The sequence below is a fragment of the Corapipo altera genome, unplaced genomic scaffold, assembly GCF_003945725.1.
Source record: "Corapipo altera isolate COAL_440 unplaced genomic scaffold, ASM394572v1 1, whole genome shotgun sequence".
Classification (NCBI taxonomy): domain Eukaryota; kingdom Metazoa; phylum Chordata; class Aves; order Passeriformes; family Pipridae; genus Corapipo; species Corapipo altera.
In genome coordinates, this window is record NW_020884873.1 from 3,981,964 (window position 1) to 4,002,974 (window position 21,011).

General features: G+C 39.8%; 1 protein-coding gene across 16 annotated transcripts in view; it reads left to right on the forward strand.

Annotated features, from left to right (window-relative positions):
- The window catches only part of SOX5 (SRY-box 5), a 640,197-nt gene that overhangs the window by 489,169 nt on the left and 130,017 nt on the right, over window positions 1-21,011 (forward strand). For all 16 annotated transcript variants that reach the window (XM_027659186.1, XM_027659196.1, XM_027659172.1 and 13 more), the window contains one exon: window positions 2,381-2,449. In XM_027659186.1, coding sequence (XP_027514987.1) covers window positions 2,381-2,449 — 69 coding nt within the window. The remainder of the gene's footprint in view (window positions 1-2,380; window positions 2,450-21,011) is intronic.

A 21,011-nucleotide genomic window follows, 5' to 3' on the forward strand; every position in this document is an offset into this window, starting at 1 on the left:
TTTGCTCTGCGCCCAAAATTTTTTTTTCAATTTGTTTTCCTAGGTGAAAAAGTTTGAACAATAGCAAAAGAATGATTTAATCTGAAATATGTAAAGCGATATTCTTTGTTATAGAAACCTTCCACACCTTATGAACCTTCCATTTTGGAGGTATTTTCTTCCAGTACTGGTTTGTTGGGTTTGTTTGGTTTTTTTAACTAAGTGTAAACAAGCAAGTAAATTCAGTCCTGAATAATCTTCCAATCCTGTTTGAATTCAGTAATACTGAATAGGTATAAAAGGAACAAAGTACAGCGCTTGCATTGTAACGTGAGAAATGAAAAGGTTGGTTTTGCCAACTGTAGAAAGAAGCAGAGAAGGATATAAAGTCAGTGAACAAGTGTGACTTTTTTTCTTCTACACTTGAGAGTCTTGATTTTCAGCTCTTGCAAATGTGCCCTTTCCTACAAATGCAACCACATTTTCACATATGAGTAATTCCAGTGAACATACATGGACATAGGACATTTTAGACAAGAACATAACTTATCTAACAGGTTGAACAGAAACAAATGTCTATTTTTGTACCTGAATGTGAGCAAAGAATACTTAGACATCTGGCTTAAAATTTTATCAGCAGTCCATGTTGATACTTCTTATCTGAAAGTATTCTGTTCTGCATGACCATTTATTACAGCTTGGAATAAAATTTGAGTTTATATCATAGAATTGCAACTGTGTGAATTTTATGAAACTCACAGAATTCTTTGGAATCTGTCACAGTTGTCATGCTTCAGTTCTGGTATTTTAACAAGCAAGTCTTAAGATTCTAGACCACTGCTGATACCTTCAGACATTTAAGCCTTGGTTGTCCCAATTTTTAATTATTTAAAAACTTCATCTTAAACAATGCGCGTTTTGGCCTCACGCCTGAAATCCCACATAGGGAGAACAGAAGTGACTTACCTATTAAACCAGAGAATTTATATCATGCTGTTGTTTACATGGTAAAGATAGATGAAGGTGCAAGTGTGGAATTGGCAAGACTCCTTCTGTAGGGGACATCCCAAATGAGCTATTTCCTTTGCCCTACCTTTTAAAATCATACTGCTACAGGAAGGCTGAGTGATTTCAAAGTGAAAAAGAAAATGGAGAGAATGGAAAACCCAGTAAGAAATCCTGCAGTGTTATTGTTAGGATAACTAGGATTTATTTTAATTGAAGAAATGATGTATACTTCTGTATTGTATAGAAATTAAAATAACCAAACTTTGAAAAAAATGTATTGATGAAAATTATTTTGGTTGCTTAAAGAAAAGCTCCAGAAGGGGAACATTTATTTAATCTTTTAGATGTGGAGTTAACTATGAGTGAGTGTTTCTTATGCTAATAGTCTAATAATAGAAGTAAAAGAAAATACCTGAGGGGAAGAATGCACAAAATTCCTCCCAGTAAGTATGTATAAGTTCCCAGCTGACCCTGATATGTGTACACATACCACAGGGGAAGAGCAATGCTCCTTCTAATGTTCGTACTGCTGCATGAGCTGTTCATGAGAGCAGAGCTTTTGTGATGACTCCGATGAAGGTTTTTAAATTTGCTCTTGAAGTTTGAAGTATATAATGGTTTATCTCTGTTCAGCCTTTAGAACTCTAATTTGGTTCTGCTACTGTCTGCTTTTTTCCTTCACTGTGTATAAAAATCTGTCTACAGCAGGATTCCCAATCATTTAGTCAACAGAGAGGGAGAGTGGAAGTCCTTATGGAAAATGCACGTGGCTGTGAGAGGAGACTTAGGACCACTCCATCAGCTTCCATAAACCAGTTGCAGTGTTGAGCTGTATGGCCTTGCACTGCCCCCTTAGTTCCTTGCAGTTGATACACGCATAGAAGAGTCAGTGATTTTCCCAAACTCAGTTCCAGTCTCTTTGTGCCTGTTTCTGCATCAAAAAATACATACACTAATACCTTCCTCCAGGGTGTCAGATTTCCATTTTTTTTTTTAAATTTTTGAACAAGTGGTGCCAAACAGAAGAATATTATGGGCCATCATAATTTTTTTGGTCTTTTCTGCCTTCTCCTGCTGTTTTCCAGTTGCTCTGCCAGTAGTGTTCGTCCTGCTGGTGAATTTTAGCAGTACCATTTCAGACAGATTTTTTGCATCAGTCCTTCTCCTGATATCCAGCACAACATTTTCCATAGAATTCCCTTTCACACTGGTATTAGCTGTGAATTGCTCCCGAACATATGCCCCTTGCTTCAGCAGCAGTCCAGGCTGTACTTTAATGTTCCTTAGCTTAACAGAGAGCTTTAAAGAACCAGGCAGGGTGGAAGTTTCCTATGGACTGACTCCAGGAATGGTGATACACATCTCATGTTTCTTCTGTGCAATTTCTCCACAGATTGCAAGACAACAGCAGCAGCTCCTGCAGCAGCAACACAAAATTAACCTTCTTCAGCAACAGATCCAGGTCAGAGATGCGTCTCCTCCCATGCCCCTGCAATATCTCTTTTCTCCTTTTTGTTTCCCTATGCTTTCCCTCAGCTATTATTGCCATAGTTTCTTTAAGAATCTCTGCAGATGGCTTACATCTTATTTATGGAAACAAATGAGGATTTTACCTGTCATTAATCAGTAAAGGTCAGTTTCTGGAAGGTCTTGTATGATTAACACAGTTCCTATGTGATCAAGAACCAGATGTGGGAGGAGCTGGTCATGCAAAAAAGGGTTAGGAAGACCAAATCCTCTTTCATCAGGAGTGGCAAAAGTGTTGCCAGAAAGAGATGGTTTGGAATTGTTGTCCTACAACTCTGTTTTTGAGGTTTTGCTGAAGCAGTTTTCCTCAGTAATAGAGTGTAACTCCTTCCCTCTGCCCCAGGTGCTGGAAGTCTGGAAAATTTCAACATTTGGGGCAAATTATTGTCTGAATGAGAAGCTGGTCAAAAGGTTGGTTAGATTCAGGAGAGCAGCTGTGTATCTGTGTATCTATGGATTTATTCCCTGTGGTAGAAAAAGTTGTTAACCCAGCATAACCAGTAAAATTTATTTAACCTCTTTCTTCCTTAACGTATTCACAAGTTTCTTTTGATGCCATTGACTGTATTTCATTACTTTTCTTCCACGTGCATATGTGCATGCCCCTGTTTTGGGAACAATGCAAATCAGTTTGCCTGTGAAGGTTTTCACAGAATAACAAAGGAGGAGTTTGACATCTTACAGATATCTAGGATCGTGGTGAAATCTCTGGCTGTTTAAGTATGCAGTTATGTGTAGAGCATTGCAAGTCACTGTGGAAGTGGATACTACGTTCTCCTTATTCAGTAAAAACAGGATTTTCCTTCCAAAGCTTCTCTTTTGTATTTCAGAATTAATTACCTAAAATTATCAACCATAACTGTAACCCATCTAAGAAAACCTAATTCCAGCAACATCAGAGGAGTTGTATGGCTTCACACTAGAAGAAAACCGGGCTCTATCATTTCAGAGCATATTCTGTCAAGTATCAGGACTTGTATAACTATGAAAAACTTCTGGGGAATGTCCACCCCTCTGTTACAGGGCAGCTTCTGTACAAGATGCTCTTTGCTGAAAATAATTTTGAGATTGCTAAGGCCTCGTTTGGCCTTGACCTCGGTACTGTTTTTTTTTCTTCTTCAGTTTGTGTGTGGGAGGGATTTTTCTTTATTGCTGCATCTCTAATAAAACTTTAAAAGAAAAACAATAGCGGAACCACTACAATAGAATGGAAAATATTTACGTTTTTAGCGTTTAGCTATGGCAGTGAGAGAGGAAGTTGTTTTATAAGCAGTGAATAAAAATAAATTGAAGTAACATAATTTGACCTCAACCCTTTTAAGTTTAAAGGCCTTGTAGATAAGAATGAAGTATGTCGTTTTTAGGGTAGTGGAGAACACTGGTTATTGATAATGAGATATAGAGCCTTTCATCTCTTGATCCCTGGTCCAAGTTTGACCTGTGCTAGTAGTAAATGAAAGTCAGCTAGCTACCATCTGATACAAGCTGCACGCCTAAGAAATGATTTGGAGGTCTGTCTCAAGGGATTTCAGATGAAATACTGACCCTGCTGAGGTCAGAATTTCACCGTCAGGGTCCACTTCACACAAACCCCATCAGATTTGGGGCACCTTCCTTTTGGATGGTCAGACGATAAAGGTCAAGAGTTAAACAGGCAGAGAGACAGTCCTGTCCTCTCATTCCCACAGAGATGATCTGTTTGTAGTGAGATTTTGATTATACTGGGCAAGCAGTCTGGACAGTTCCGTGCCTGTATGGTCCTGAAGTCTCATGAACTGTGGTTGCAGTCCAGTAACTGTGAAGTCACTGTGATAGGAAAAAAAAACGTTTTAAAATAAAAAAAAATCCTTGTTGACAGTGAATACAAAGCAAAACATTTCTCCTCAATTACTTGACTGTTGGAGAAGAAACAATTTTTGAAGAAATCTTCCTTTGTTTGTAAATGAAAACAATGAAGTCACCCTAACTTGCCCGTGTTTAAAATGGTCAGTGAGTTTACAGTCAGGTTATGGTAGGTGGAACAAAATTGTGACATGAATGTAGATGTGAGTTCAGCTTTTCTGACCTTGCCGTAATTAATCTAACAGGCTCCTGTCACATTGGCCTGAAGTTTTTAAATAGCATTAGATTTATTGACAGGGAAATATTCTTGTAAAGTCTGGATAACTGTTTGACTTACGTGCAATTGAATGATTAGGCTGCAGTTATGAACACAACCTATTTGTGACAAAGGAATCGTTTTACTTGAGCCAATTTTTTCTAAGCATGTAAGAGTTGCCATAATTCCAGATAAATTATTACACAAAAAAAAGCTTTTGAAATATTGTATTGAAAACATAATACCTCAAGGTTAAAAAAAAAGAACAACCTGACTGACCCCATGATTTATGAGTCCTTTCTCTAAGCATGCTAACTTGGAAACGGTTCCCTCTCTCCTTACCCCATCACACAATCACTGATACACACACAATCCATAACCAGGCAGAGACTGCAATGTCTCTCCCCTCCTTAGAGAACTGAAAATGCTGAGTGTAACTGCAGCTCAGTTAAACTAACCACGTCTGTGATGCTGAAGAAAGATGCTTTAGTTCCTTGAGCTTAAAAAAATACACCTGGCATGTGAGTCTCTAAATGACATTATGTCTTTTTCAAGTCTGTCTCTTCTGAATTAGCTGGAAGGAGGTGCCACTAACACAGAAGGCAAGCAGTTTTTCTCTGTATAGAGAGCCGAGTTAAGCAATAATGCTAAACTGGAGAAAAGTTGCAGATCAGATTAAATATGACTTTATGACCTCAAAATGCTAAAATGTGATCTAGGTGGGATTTTGTGTTTTGGCAAATGTTTATAATCTTTTTTTCTGCTTTTCAGGATGTTCTAGACCTAATTTCTGAAGAGGTTTGAGTTTCTCTGAATCATTGACTAAACCTCCCGCCATCTGATTTTATGCCACTTTGGAATGCATCCTCCCATGCCCACTGCTTTCTGTTCTATTAACCTGTGTGTGTGTGTGTGTGTGTTGGAAAGGTTTTCACTTTAACAGTTTCTGCTTGCTGAATATTTGGGGTCTTCTTTCCCACACACCTCGGTCTTGTTATTTTACCAGAAATGAAACTGGAATGCGTGTTTTGTCTACTCTTGTGCACCAGCAGCCCCAAAAGATCTCAGGCTGTGTTTCAGAACAACTCTGTAGCGATCTGCAGCTGTAGAACAGGCTGAGGAAAGAGCGTGCAAACACCAAGTACGGCTCAGCAAGTTCGTGGGCTGACTCTGGTTCTGTCCTTCAGGGCCCCAGGAGAACTCTCCTGGTGACCTCCTCGTCTTTTGTCAGGCCACAATCTACTTCCTGGTGCCCTTGCTCTAGAACATGGTGAAGTCTGGGACTGTGTAACTGTCACGTCATAGGGGCAGAGGGGGAAAGAAACTTGAAAGGCTGGATGGTCCTTTCTCATGATGCTGAGCTCTAGTCCCCAGGACGGGCAATGGGTGTGCATCGTATTCTGCTTTGAAAGGGGTGCCTGAGACACAAAGTTTTGAGGGGTCGTGCAGTTCACTCCTTGCACGTACTCGAAGAAAAACTCTAGCCCAGGATGATGATTGAATAGTTTGCTTTGAAGCTCAGTGACGAATGTCACTTTAATTGAACTATATTTAAGATGAAATATGGTTGTTAAAATTCATAAAGCAATTCATATTCAGTAGGGCACTGTTGATAAAATAGGTCAACCTTGCAGCCGAAATTGTGATAAAACTGATGCTGCTAATCTCACAATTTTGTAGAAAGCCTGACAATGTTTTATGTTTTTCCCTCAAGCCCCAGCTCTTGGAGTCATGTGATGACAAAAATGCCAGCTTTCATTTCTTCAAAATGTAAACTTCCAGCTCTCATATTTCCAGGCAAAATCTGAAACCATGAGCACTACAAGTTCCAAAATTAGAAGGCAAACAAAACGGAGGCCAAATGCTGTTTTTTAAACTGTTCTGATTTTTAGTCAAAATTTTTTTTGGAGAGCCCAGCTCAAGATCTTGAAACACTTCAGGTTGCCAATAATGTAAAACTAAATCTCAAAGCAGCAGCAAGCAACAACACTGCTTTACAGTGTCTCTAACATTTGGGCCACAGTTCTGTTTTACTTTCTAGTTTAATACTGCCAGTACTTCTGTACTTTAGTACTGCAAGTTACGAGTTTGTTTTCTTTTCTGAGTGACATACTTAGCTCAAGAACCAAGTGCTGTCTGAAACTCGAGGGCAATTCCTGCCAGACAGCAACCATTTCACGACACCGTGTGTTTTAGTAGAGGGTTTTCATTTTCCTTCAGAGCTAGAGACATTCAACAGATGTTCTGATAGGACACCTTCTTTGTAAGAAAGTTTGGACCTCTGAAGAATGAGAAGATCCTGACTAAATTCTGATGCAAAGCTGGGAAGAGTGCCTCTGGCCCACTCTACCTGCCGGGTGGGATGTCACTTCTGCCTGGCTCCTGGTAGGTGTGCTGGCTCCTAGGCAGAAAGCTCACTGTGACCTTGATGGCCTCAAGCTTTGGGAACCCTCAGCAGCTTGTCTGGCAGGGAGTGTGGGCACCGTGACCCGCCTTACTTTGTGCCCCTTTGGGCTGCAAGGTTCCTGGCTTTCCTGAATCTCTCAGCAGCACTGGGTGTCCTCCCAGCTCCAAATAAGGCTTTCCTTTGTGAGTCTGGATCCAGATTTCCATCCTCCCACCCGCTGTCAGCTGGCGGGGTCCCTTTCCCCATGAGTTGTGTTGGTAGATGGAGAGAGGTCTGGCAGTGGTAATATGTTCCCAAATCAGAATATTCCCATTCTCATTACCTTGTGAGGTTTAAGATGTTGTTCCAGTTTGGAATGTAATAAAATCTTGAACACTTGGAATTTCCTGCAGGATGGTTAGTTCATTTTGCAGCCAGATCTGTTTTTCAAAACCTAGCTAAATTTTCGGGGAGGAAAAAAGGATTTGGTTTCTGAGTTACACAGAAGTTGAGAAAAATATTTCTTAAGCTTAACATGCAAAGTTTTGAAATGACACAGTTGTTATTGTCAAAACTTTCCAAGCACTAGGAGGTTCTGAATTGATTCCAGTCTTCCAAAATACTGATAGAGACCTGCTTCCAGAGTGCTTTAGATACCATAATTTACCCATGCAGTTATCTATGGCTATAATTTTTGTTGTTGTTTAGATTTGGTTTTGCTTTTGAACTCCTCAGGTGGGCAGTCATTTGTTTATCCAGAAGTGGCTGAATGTTGTTCAGGCCTGTTTGTGTTCTCTTTGTTTTGTTGTAAAAAATACTAGTTTTTGTCTCTTATTGGCAGAAGATACTAATTCACTGTACATAAACAAATATGAAGATTTGTTCCCTACCCCAAGAAGTTTGCACTCTGAAGTTATACTTCCAGCTTGGCTCATCCTTTCATTTTCTGTCTCCTGCTGGAAAGCAAAGTCCAGCAGGCCACTATGTGAGCTAAATACTTGGAATACTTTGGGCCTACAATAAGGAGAGTAGAGATCCTTGATCTTTGCCCTATTAGAGTTTCCTCAGTTCAGCCACAAGGACTTGTGACATTTCTTTCCTGGTCCCCAGCTTCTTGGATGCCTGTAACTTGGAGTTCTCTAGGAGGCTTTAAAGGGCTAGAGATGAAGAGTCCTTCACTCGAGATACAAAAGAGAGCAACCACTACACAAGAGCTTGGTCACAGATTTAGTAATGTCTGTTGCTTCTATATTGCCATTTTCCCAGGGAATTCTGATTTTCAGTGGCAGCAGAGCAATGCTTCGTGGTGCTACGACCCCTTTGGAAGCTGTTGCACAGCAGAACAGTATTAGTTTTTTGGTAATTAGAGTCCTCTTTGCATATCAGAGAGAGGTGAGGACAAAAGGTTTCCTTGGTAAGACAATAAAACTGTTGAAGTGAGGGCCTGATCCAACTCCCACTGAACATGGAGAAAAGGCTCTTATTCATATTAGTGGGAGTTTAATGAGACCTTTCTTCAGTAGGAAACTGTGAGAAAGTATCTTCCTCCTCACTCTGCAAAATATTTTCAGAACAGGCTCCGTCCACTGAGACAGTTTGTTTTTTGTTTTGATTTTTTTTGCCAGTGTGGATATGACAAGCTGTGACTGCACAGTCAAACTGAACAGGCTCGTGGATTGGGGACATTTTGTCCAAATTCATCATGTGTCAGGAGCAGCTGTTTTCCTGCAACTTATAAACATGGGCATACTGGATTCAGTGAGACAGGCCCAAGAAGGAGTCACACTGCAGCCTTTCCCATGACTTTGCAACCTCTTCCCAAACAACTGAGGTTGCCAGCAAAGAGGCAAAACAATTGTTTCTCACAAAAGCTCTGCAGCTGATGTCCTATCAGTTATCAGAATAACTCGCCTGTCCCTTGAGCAGGAAAGAGCCCCTGGGAAATAAGTTATTCAAAAAAACAACCTAAAAAACCACACACACACACTGACAAAGAGAAAAGACAAGGCTGGGGGAGGAAATAGGGACAGGGAGGAATGAAAAGAAAAATCTAGGCTACCAGTCAGAATGAGTTAATTGTTTACTGTCCTCTCAACTTCAGCATATAACATGTGTGTGTTTGGCTGAAGGGTACGAAGCACAGACTGTAGAGTAACCTGTGGGCCTTCACTTCCTTCCATTACCATGAAAGTTATGTAGAAGATTGCAGATTGGTGAGGTCTTTATCTGTACTAATTTCAGTGCAGAGCATCATTTTGCACCAGTGTACTGTGGCTTTGCCTCCAAAGATTACGCTTAGAGCAAGTTTCTACAGGTAATTTGATCTCAGGCCTTTACTACACTCTTATACAACCCAAATTTACTGACTTCTGTAGCTGTACCAGTGCAAACAAGGAGAATCTGCTTAAGACTTGTACAACTGGAACTTATTGAAAGTGCAAGGGCATATTTGAGATAAATCAGCTTTTTTTGCCTATGCTGAGGTACATGATTGCAACAGCACTTGCTTTCTCCAGTGTTACCAGTCCAGATGTTCTAAAAATTATGAGATTGTTTTGAACTTCATGAAAAAGTTCATGTTTTGAACATTTTTCTTGAAATTTTAGCATCTTTTCTTAATTTACTTTTTGTTACTGAGCTTTCAGTGTTGCCATTTTCCATTTCTCTCTCAGAATCAAAAGGGAGGGCCAGAAATGTATTTTTATTAAAAAACAGAACACTGAAACACCCAAAATAATCCAGCAGCTAGGACTGTACGAAAAAGGCCAGCAGTCAAGTACAGTCATCGCAGCTGGCAGCATTGTGCTCCAAGGCCTCATCTTAGTCTTTTTCCCCTCTGCAGGCATTTCAGGGCCCTGTCTTTCTTTCTGTTTTCAGATCCCCTCTCCAATTTCTGCATCTCTCTGAAGCACCCATCAGCTTTGACCACTTTCTTCCACTCCAACTCCCTGATACCGCGGTACTGAGCAACCTTCCTTATGCAGCTGCCACCCTTCCCCGCAGCAACTCCTCCTTTCTGACAGCCCTCCCTTTCCCCTCCTTGTCTGCGTTTCCACAGTCTTATTAATAGGTTTTGTTTGGCATTTTATTTGCTGTAGAGCATGCATATGTGAATGTTTGTGTTCAGAAAGCATGGCGTGGGGTGCCTGGGTGCCTGTGAGCTACGTCCACGTTTGTGTGCCCGTGCAGGTACTTACACAGCAGGCAGCAGAGGCACAGGAGCAGGAGGAAGGTACCATGGCAGTTTGTCTAAGTGGCTGGAGATGCTGAGCATGAACTCTTTATGGTTGTGATCTTGTCTGTATGGAGTGTGTGTAATCATGAGCACTTTTGTTGCGCAGCCAAAAAAGGCTGCTACTGCTGCCTCTGCAGTAAGGTAAAGCAGGAGATAACAATAAATTTTTTACTGCTGGCTGGCGGAGGTGTTTAGGATGTGTTTTCTTTATATCTTCATCCGCCCCTAATTGAAGATGCTTTAAAATTGAATGACTAGCAGTCAAAACGTGTTTGCTTCAAGCTGAGAAGAAAAATGCTGGTGTCTGTGCTTCCAAACTGATTGCGCTTTGTACACAACTGACAGCCACAGTCACTTTGAGTGACTGATAAGTGGGAAGCTTTGCCACTTATCAAGGAATGCACACTGAAAAGAAAGGACTGGAGCCGTTCAGATGCTTTGGCATGTTCAAAATAACATCTCACATCAGTCAGACTCTGAGGCACTAGGAGACATTTCAAAATAAACTTTATATCTATCTATCTATCTAGAGGCAAAGATTCAATTTAACAGACAAATCACTGTGTGGCATCACATTGGCTCTGAAAATGAGAACATCATTATAAGGGTCACTGGTTACAGAATGACTCAGATAGCTGCATAATTTGAGAGCATTTATTGTAGGGTCTCACCCCCCAGAACAAAACAAAATTTGAAAATTCACCATTGCATATCATTCTGGTGATTTCTTTAAATTGGGGCTTTTCAGCCCTGTTGGCCAAGTAATATTTAGTTTATGTAGCACATGACATCCTGAAGGATCCCAAAGAGAATGAATCTCTAAGCTAAATTCGCATCTTGTTTATTTCCTCTTCGATATTATGGACTATGTCTGAGATTGCCTGGCTTTAACTCACAAAATGGTTCTTAAAGTTTTTTTAGGAGTTACTGTGCTTTTTAGTGATACATAGCATGAACAGAAGATGTAACTTTTTTTGGTTAATGTTTGTTGGTGATACTATTAAAGATATTTTTATTAGGAAATTCTGACCTACAGGAGCTGAGGGTACATTTTCTTGTGCTGACTCTATAATGATGGCAACAGCCAAGGTAGAGTTGGGCTGTTCCGCTGGAGGTGGTGATGTTTTAACCTGCCATAGCAGGAGTTAACCTGATAGACATACAGGTAGAAATAAAAGCACACATGTGCTTGGAGCTGAAGTGGGATGGGAATCTTCACGTGAAATGGGAGAACCAGGAGATACAAGCATGTAGTGTGTAATATCCCAAACTGGAAGTGGGACAGAAAATATGTGGTGTTGATCTGGATCCACTAGTACTGCTTAAAAGAAACAAAACTCTACTGCCAGGGTTACACCTCTTTCTCTAACAACATAGGGCATGTTGTTATTCTAAGCGTTGCATCTGGGCATCTAATTCTGCCCAGCTTGGTCTATCTGAAATGGTTTTCTAACCAAAATGGCTGGTTTTGAGATACAGGTTATATTTGGCATTCCAAGGTTACCACCAGCATCCATACCTATGTCAAGGGGGAGAAATTTAAGGACCATTTAGTTTCTACTGTCAGTGACTTGCTTTTCTGATTCATCTCTTGCCATGTTAAGTGGTCACGACTGTTTTGATGGCTCATTCAAAACAGAGTACTTCAAACTCTCTGCTGGAATAATGGCTTAAAATGATTCAGAGGGAAAAGTATGGTTCCACCTACTGAATCAACACCACTGTCTTCACCACCTTGGATTTTTCTTCAGACATCTGGCATCCAAAAGATGATGATGCCTTACCCTGCATAGTTTAGGAGACAAGATGAGCTCACTGTTGGTGATAATACCATGGGGAAAGGTTTTGTTTTTGTTGTCCACTTTCTGTTGCTTATCTGCTGCTGTATTGTATTTGCAGAATTAAAGTAGAAGGCAGTGAATTTTGCTTGGTATTTGTAAGAAGAGTAAATGAAACAGTTTATAATCCCTTGAAGGGTTGTGATTGAAGGGATGATGCGAGTGATGCCTGACTTAGAAATTTGGAGAAAGAGAGGGAAAAGTACGGCTGTCATGTGGAAGTCTCTGTTGAGGAAGAATTAACTAGAAAGTTATGGAGCTTGTGCCAGCTGTCTTTATTTTGTTTCTTGTATGTAGTCTCCATTTAAGCTCACTTTTCACATATGAATAAAATGTGTAATGGGTAAATAATTTCAAGGAACCATTTAAGATTTTTATTCAAATTGATTTAAAATACACTTTGAAGAGGCTAAGAAGTGTATGTCAGAGTTTCTTGTATGTAGAAGTTAAATAAAAGAATTTAAGTTCCAAGATAAGCTTAATAAATTTATAAAAACTAAAATGAAGACTTGCATGAAAAGTAATATAAAATAATAATAATAATAAAATGGGACAAATTTAATTCACAGTGCTTGGAGTTTATAAATATTTGGCACAATGAGTAATTTTAAAACGTGCGTGTTATAAAATATCTTTTATCAGATTTGACTTACTTGAAAGACAACAGTGATAGCGTTCAGCAAATTATTCTGAAGTTGGAGCTTGGATAGTCTCAACAAAATAGCAATTTAAAATGGATTTGGACAGAAATGATCAAGGGATTTATATATTCCTGTATGCTATGAAAATTGTGTGCAAAGAAATACATTAGTCAGATAACAAAGTAAGGTGTTTGAAAGTTACAAGTGCCAGAATTAGGTTAAATAGGTATCTTTAAAATTATTCCCATGTATCTCTTGTCATGCGTATTAAATAAAAAGTTGGTGTCCCAGGGGAGCAGAATTACACAGTAATATAATTGTAAGCTGTACTCACAAGAGGGAAAATTAAAATTATGTTGACAGCCTTAATTCTGGCATTCCCTAATGTTTGAGGGAACTTTTCATCCAAAGCAGCATTATTTTAGCTGTTTTTCTGTGTGTTTTTGATGGCCGTAAAAGCACATAATCCTGATATATCCACCACCTAGAGTGTATTGTCAGCCCAGCTTGAACCCTGAAATGTCAGCATGGCAGAAGTGCTAAATGCCAGTTGGGTTACAGGAGAAATGCTGTGTTCTCCTGGGCTAGCAGGAGAGAACAGTTCTCTGTGGTGGATAAGCACCTGTACTATGAAGCCCCTTCTCTTTCTGTGTCCTGTCCCCTGCCTTTCTCTGGTTTTTGTTGGGGTTTTTTTTCCAATTTTGGTCTCCATCAAGATAGAGAAGACTTTTTTCCTATTGCTGTCCTCCTCAGAAAGGGAGATTGATTCCTTGAGTGCCTTTGTTGAATTTGGGCTGGCTATGTTGAAAATGGAGTTTGACTCAATTCTTTTCAGCACCCTCCATCTGCTCCCCCTTTTTTTCCCCTCAGTAGGATTGGGACCAGATCAGTTGTAGCCACTCAGTTCTTTCCTCGTATTTTACCACATTCTTGTGCTTTAGCAAAAAAACTTAAGGCTGAAGGTACAAAATTCAAAGCCACTGATCTTTTAGTTAAGTACTCTCTTGCTCTGAGTATTTGATGGAAACCTCTTACAGCATTTGGCCCTTTAAAGCTCTGTGTGGTGAGAATATGTTTTCTATTTTGCAAACTTTGTGTAGAATTTTGTCTGCTGTGTACATGACTGAACTGTGATGTGTCAGTGAGAGGGGCTTCTTTATATAATGTGTGTGATGAGTTTTAAGTTCATAACATCCTTAAGAATCATACACATCTAAATTAGGCGTCATTTCCAGTTTCTTTAACCCTGGAGTTCAAATTTGTAGTCCAGGAACAAGTAAGTGTATATGAAACAGGTGATTGATGGCATTCTCACCTTATACACAGAGGTAAGTTGCCTTATACACATTTTCATGCATACATTTGAAATGCCCCATTTTAGATATCAGTTACAAAACATGACTACTTCTCTGAACATCGATTTTTAACGTCTCTAAAGGATTTTAGGAGGAAGGAGCAGGGATGTTTTCCATGTGGGGACAACAGGTTGTTAATACTTAGCAAATTACACCTGATCTTAGTCATGGATTGTTCAAAGCTTTATGAATTCTTCAGCCCTGCTGACAGTTCATGTGAAATCATAGCAAATAGGGGGAACCCTTAATTTAGAGTAGGACATTGATGATCGCAGTATTTCCCAGTGTTGCAGACAGGCTGCTTCATACACTGGGAGATACAAAATAAGCAGAGATTGACTCAAATTACTTTAAAATTAGAAAACTTTCAGGAAGCGAAACTTTGGAACTTCCTTCTTTTCCCCTTCTGTGATTCTGTGCGTGTCTCTATAGCTGTAGACACCCTATAAAGGTAGCATGTGTTCTTCCATAGAACCTGTTTCTGACAGCAAGAGGTTTTCCTGGGTAGGATAAGCTCCCCAGATACATGATAGATTGAGGATTTTCTTTGCCACTGTATTGGTAAGTGAAGATTTGGAGAGCTGATACATTATAGTGACTAGAATTAGAATTATGCTCTATTTCTTGCATTTATTCTGTATTTGAAATGAAAGGCAGATTTGAAATTATATTTTTCAAGAATTTTATCTAACTGTCAGGAGTTTCAGTGTTACTAAGTCAACTTCCCTTGCATTATTTCTTATTACACGTTTCAGAATTCCTGTCTTTTTGGAACCATCAGACTAGAGAAATTAAAATCATAATCAAATTACTGGCATAGAATTCTGTATTCTATGTTAATAATATTCACACTTCTTACTGAAAACAAAGCACATCTGTTTTAGGTGTTCTTCACATCCCCTTCGTGTATTTAGCTGGATTTGTGTAAATCACAAGTTTGCTTTTTGCATCTTTTGAGAGGGTTGTTTGAGCTCAGTATCCTCTTAGCAGAAACTCTTGCAAAGGCCCCGTGGGAGGAAAATTGTCCATTGTGTTCTTTTGAAAGCCAGCTATCTTTTTTCCTGGAGCTGGGCTCAAGTAAGTTTATTCTTCCACTCAGGGATATCTTAGGAGGTTCCTGTCCTTTCTGGTGCCTAGGAAGCCGAGCTCAGATACGTATATTGTATTTGTTGCCATCATATAATCTGTGCAACTTCCCTGCAAATATAAAGAATTATGCTTTCCCCAGCTGTTCATTTGATAGGATTCTAGCCCTTCATTTAGAGAAAACTGTGCTTCTCCGATTCACATTGTTTGAACCATGGCCTCCTTTCTATACCTATTGTTTGTTTTGTCTTTTTTTGCTGTGCGTAACAGGTGTTTCTTTCAGACAGCCGAGGCAGCAAGGCAAGGGCTTCCTTTATGGCAGATCTCTTGAGACTTTGATTAAACTCTTCTTTGTGATAAAAATGCCACTGCCTTTAAATGAATTGCACATGTAATCTGTATTTGCACAAATGCCCTCCATCCCTCTGCCGTCATTGCTGCTCTGTCTCTCTTTTGGTTTGGGTGTGTTTGCCTTTTCTCCTGTCTTTTGCCACAGAACTGATTTCTTTTTACCCTCCCAATACTGCACTCCCCTCAGAGCCTGGATGCAGCCATGGGAGCGTTTAGAAAGAGCAAACTGTTTCTGCAAAAAGAGCTCGCCTTTTTTCCAGTGTTTGCTGTTGCTGCCTCCACAAATACCGTTGTCAGACAGCTGGGAGATGCTTCCTCAAATTTTCTCAAGGGGGAACCAAGGGTTAGAAACTAAGCACTTTTCTCTGCATCTACTGAAGCAGGTCTTGGTCTAGTGGGTTGTAAGGTAGCACAGATGTTTTTCTACCTGCCTTGCTTTTGTCTTTCATTCAGTCTCATCTGCTGCTGAGTCGGACCCACTAATTTTCTGGCTTAGTTGTGGAAGTACTTTGTGGAGGTCTGGTCAGTTGTGACAGGTGTGTTTTAGGCAGAATGTACGCAGAATCAGTACCCCACACTACCAACTTCTCTAAAGCACATTTAATATTCTTTCTAGTTTTTGTTTAGGATAGGACTCCCACATTCTCCAGTATGCTCTTGACTCTCTAGATGTTAAAACAGCCAGAGAAGCAGTGAAAACCGAAGAGTGGCAAGAGGCTGGTACCACGTTTTTTGAGTGGCTCTTTTGGCTCATGCTGCTCAGGTATCCTGATGGAGTATTGCTCACCTATAATGTGTTATTTTCATGCCCTTCTCTTTATGCCAGGACATTTATTGGTTAGAAGCCCCGGGGGTGAACAGATACAAATATGCATTAGTCAGAGGAGGTGTAATGGATGTCCTGGGAGCTGTGCCAAACAATTAAGGGTATAGGCGTGATGATTTACAGGGTAAGCAAAACCTCCAGAGAACGCCACATCTGCACAGGCTGCCCTGTGCATCTGCAGAAGTTGAATAACTTGCATCATTCCAATCTGCCAGAGATAGTGCATATCAAGGGAACAAATATGGACGGACTCTTTGCTTTCAGTCTGAGACACAGCCTTCTGCTGGTGACTTTCTGTTGCTTTGATCAGCTGTTAGAGCTTCCCAAATGTCATCTACAGTGCCACGAGATCCTCTCTATATAAAGTGTGTTTTTCCTCCTGGTGCAGTTACAGTGGCAGGGGTATCAGCTCAGCCTGGATGTGACACTAGCATTGTATCTATTTTAGTGCTTAACTTCGTGGCAGTGGCAGCATCTGTGGAAAATATGAAGATAACTGTCAGAAAGCGTGTTTGAAGGGTGTTTAATTTAGAAACATTAACCCCCCCTGGCTGACATTTACTTTAGCGTGCAGTAGTTAACAGTGGAAGATGGGACTTTAATAATGCTATATAATACGGTTTCCTAAATGAGTTCTTTCTCTTAAATTGTGTTGTCTGTTTTTGCTGGTGTTTAGTTACCTAGCACAATAAACATAGTTCATTACATTATTTGAATCAAAACTCATGAAGTTTTATTTGATTTTGTCATAACATATAGATTGAAGGGGCCTGAAATTCCCTCTTCCTTTACAAGTGTAAAACATCATAAAAATCAGAACATGAGCATTTAGAGACACTTTGTGCTGAAATAAATGACCAAGATGCAGACAAGACTAACGTGATGTTACAATTTCATCGAGTCCCACGCGGCTCCTTCTTTGTGTTTTCTTTATGTTTAAGGAACCTGAGCCACTGTTTTAATACTTAAATAAAAAAACAAGATTGTTTTGAAAAACCAGGTTGTTCTGAAAGCAGCCATTTCTTATGTTCAGCCATCCAAACTTGCTCACAGGCAGCTCTTGTTAGAGTATTGGGCACATTTTCTAAGAGCCTCACACCCATTTTTTCTTTGCAACGTCATCTCCCCATTCCTTCAGGAGGTGCCCTTTTGTGGGAGGTTAAACCTTCTTTCCACCAACAGGGGACTTGAGGAGGCTTCCTTGGAAGCCTGTCATTGCTGTTCTTGGATTTTGCAAGACAGTGATGCTTCCTGAGACATGTGTGAAGCTCACCTGCCCAGAAAGATTGCTACTCAACAGTCTGCTTTAAGACGGCTTTGCATGCAAAAGGCTGATTTTCTTCGTTTTGGGACTATCACTCAATGGAAGTGTCAGAAATATGGAAGGATAAATACCGAGTTACATTAAAAAGAGAAAAAAAAGCGCTCTGAAATTATCTCCTGGCTCCATGTTTTCTGAGGTTTTGCATTAGCGGGGACGAAGTCACGGTGTGTTGACACAGTCTAATGTGCAATGACATAATACCTGGAGTATGGAGACAGCAAGAGGCGCAAAATCAAACTTATCTGAGTTTTCACAGGAAAAGAAGGGATTAAACTTTGCTGGTTAAAATATGGATTTTTATTTTTTTTAATAGAAACTATCCTAGTTCGATTGAGATAAACCTACTCAGATCTAATTCTATCCAGTCCCTGGGAAAAGTGGGCCTTAAGATGTTGAGCCTATTTGCCCAATCCCTTTTTTTAGAAATAAAGATTAGGGTAGGAAGTTTGGTCCTTATCTCTAAGGTTCTTACTGCTTCAGAAGGAAACTGAAATACTTACATGAAGGACACTTTCTTGAACTCGTGATTTGTCTTCACTCAGATTATTTCAGAAAGCTTTGGCAATGTAGATTTCCCACAATGCTTGGCTATTTTTGTTTTACATATCTTAGAGGAACTATGATAAATTGTTGTTACTGCCTATTAAATAGCAGAAAGAGATGTCAAAATACTCTAGTGACTTGAAATTCAAATGTTACTCCCTGTGCATGGAAACTTTGATCTGGAAGCATCATCCTCTATTTCATAACTGCCAGGTGTGATTCTTCTCTGCCTTTTCATCCCTTGTGGTTACTTATAGCTCTACAAAATAACATTAAACCACCAAATTTTACTTGTATTTCACAGCCTATTTGCACGGATATTTGTGTGTGATCCAGATATTACGTAGCACCGTCATCCCTGGATCTTGGAATATTTTTCTTTCTTTTTTTTTCTTTCATTCTTTTTAAAGCATCCTGTTTTTCAGACCAGGGGAATTGAGGACAGAGGGGAAGCAGCTTGCACATTGTTAGGCTGTAGCTCATTGCCAGAACCAGGAACAGAACCCAGATTGTCAGTTGTGTCCCATTGGGCCACAATACAAAATGTGAACTGAAGTGCAGAGTTATCAGAGATTCAGGCCTTCTAGGTTTTTATCTTCTGTCTCCATTTTTGCTGTTTTTCTATAGAATTTCCCATTTCACTGGAAGAAATTGAATACTGGCTGCAGTGGTTGTGGGGGAGAATGAGGCAGGGAAGCATGCAGAAAAGAATCCCTGTTACTTTCAGAGTCAGATTTGTGTTGGTGCCATTCCACTGAATCACATCAGGAGAGTTTAATGCGGAAAATCTGATCTGATGCATCAATAAAATGTGAGTGAATAAATGGTAAAAAGTTTATGAGGGTCGATTTCTGTCCTTTTCAAGGTGAGAAAACAATTTTCCTTACATTTTTAGCATTTTCTGTGTTTAAATTTTTCTAGATCCATTCATTGTAACAAAGCCAAGACTTTGTCAGCACATACCTTTCTTTTTCAAGCATCCCTTGATTCCATGAAAAGTGCCTTAACAAATCAGAGTGTAAGGCACTTAGTAGTCATTATGCATGAACTCTCTCCTCACCTTGACCACTGTTAGGTTTTTATTCCATTCTGGCTGTGCTAAGCTGTGCTAAATGTCAGTGGGATGCCTGCCCGTGTGGTTTTTTTGTCCTGGATTGATCTGCTCCAACTCTGAGTGGTTCATTCACTGACTTGCTTTCTTTTCAATTTCTGGTACTTACCCCGCTTTCATACCAGTCTCGGGGCTCTGGTTACCTAAGGCCAGCTCGTTGTATTTAACAGGCACAAATGGCTGTGCCTCAGGCCTGCTTTTCCCCTCTCTCCCCCTTCTTCTCCTGTTTTTCATTTAATGGCTTGCTAATAATGAAACCACAAAGGCAACAGTAGGGGCGGCATAAACACATGCTCACCTACGGGTGAGTTGCTGATGTTTTAGAATTAAAAAACAAAACAGGATTATTATGATAATAAAAGCCAAGGCAGGTGCTGGGCACTTTGTTTATTCACTGATTAAAACAGTCACAGTATGACATCTTTTCATGTAATAAACTAGAGAGGGAGGTGGATTATTGCATCACCAAGACGTTGAGTATACTTTTAACAGAAAATATTTGGGGACCATCTAATTTTAAGGGACACCATGTATCACTGCATGCCGGGAATATACCTGTTTTACAGGCTGGTGGGTAACAAGTCAAATATTCAAAATAATTAGTCAGCTGCCAGAGCATTCATTTCCTTCTAATTTGGCTTTTTCTCCCAAGAAACAAGAGAGGGGACTGTCTAAAGCTCTGCCACTGAATAGGATGTTAAGTAGTGGAGGCAAGACATATGTTGCCTTCCTTGTTTCTCCCATCTTCATAGTAAGATGCCCAGCTTCTGTTAGGCGTTTGTGAGCCCTTATGCTTTCTTAAACCAATATTATAGTGTTTTGGATTAAGTTTTAAAAATCCTTAATCCTGTTCATCCTCCTCTGAACATATTGTGCTTGTATTTTTATGAAATGTGCTTTCCTAGATTTGTCTTTCCTATTTTTTAATAAATCGGTCACTTCATAGCCAGTAAAATTTTATTTTGTGGAAACAGGTTTTAGCCGTGAAGTACCCTCATTGTTCCTTAGACCTTTTACACTTGCATGAAGTTTTGGCATAGAAGAAACTTTGCAGTGTTTGGAGTTCCATCTTTACACTTTTGTGTGCGTGTGTCGTACGAATTCTTTGCATTATGCAATTTACAGTTTCTTCTCCTCCCTGATGCTCTAAATCTGCAAATGCAGTAGATACTTCTTCCTTTGTCAGGCAGCTTCAGGCTAAACGTTTAGACTGCCACTCTGAGTTAATTAAACACCTATTTGAAGTTAAGCTGTTGAATGGCAAATAAAATAAAATGGTTGTTTTAGCCCTGTGAAATGGTTATTGAGGTTGACAGGATACTTTCTGCTTTGTTCCTTTCTGCTTTTCAGTCTCTCTACCTGCTCCATATGCTGCTTGTCTGGGTAGGGACACAATATTTGACGGACAAGCAATCACCTTTAGCAAAGGTAGTGCTGGCTGATGTTTCAGAAAGTATGTGTGCAAAAGTAATGCTGGTAGTCCTAGGCAAAGTTTTATATTTTGCAACTGAAAAAACCATATCCTTCCTTATGAGAACAGTGTAATTTCATTTCTACCAGGTACAGCTAAAAATATCAATCAGAAAGGGCAGCTGTAGATCCGGGTAAAACTGTTAACTGTAACTGTTACCCCTCTGGAATGAAAGAATATAGTGGGCTCTGCCTTTTTTCCTCATTTGTTTCCATTTCCCACATTTTTCTAA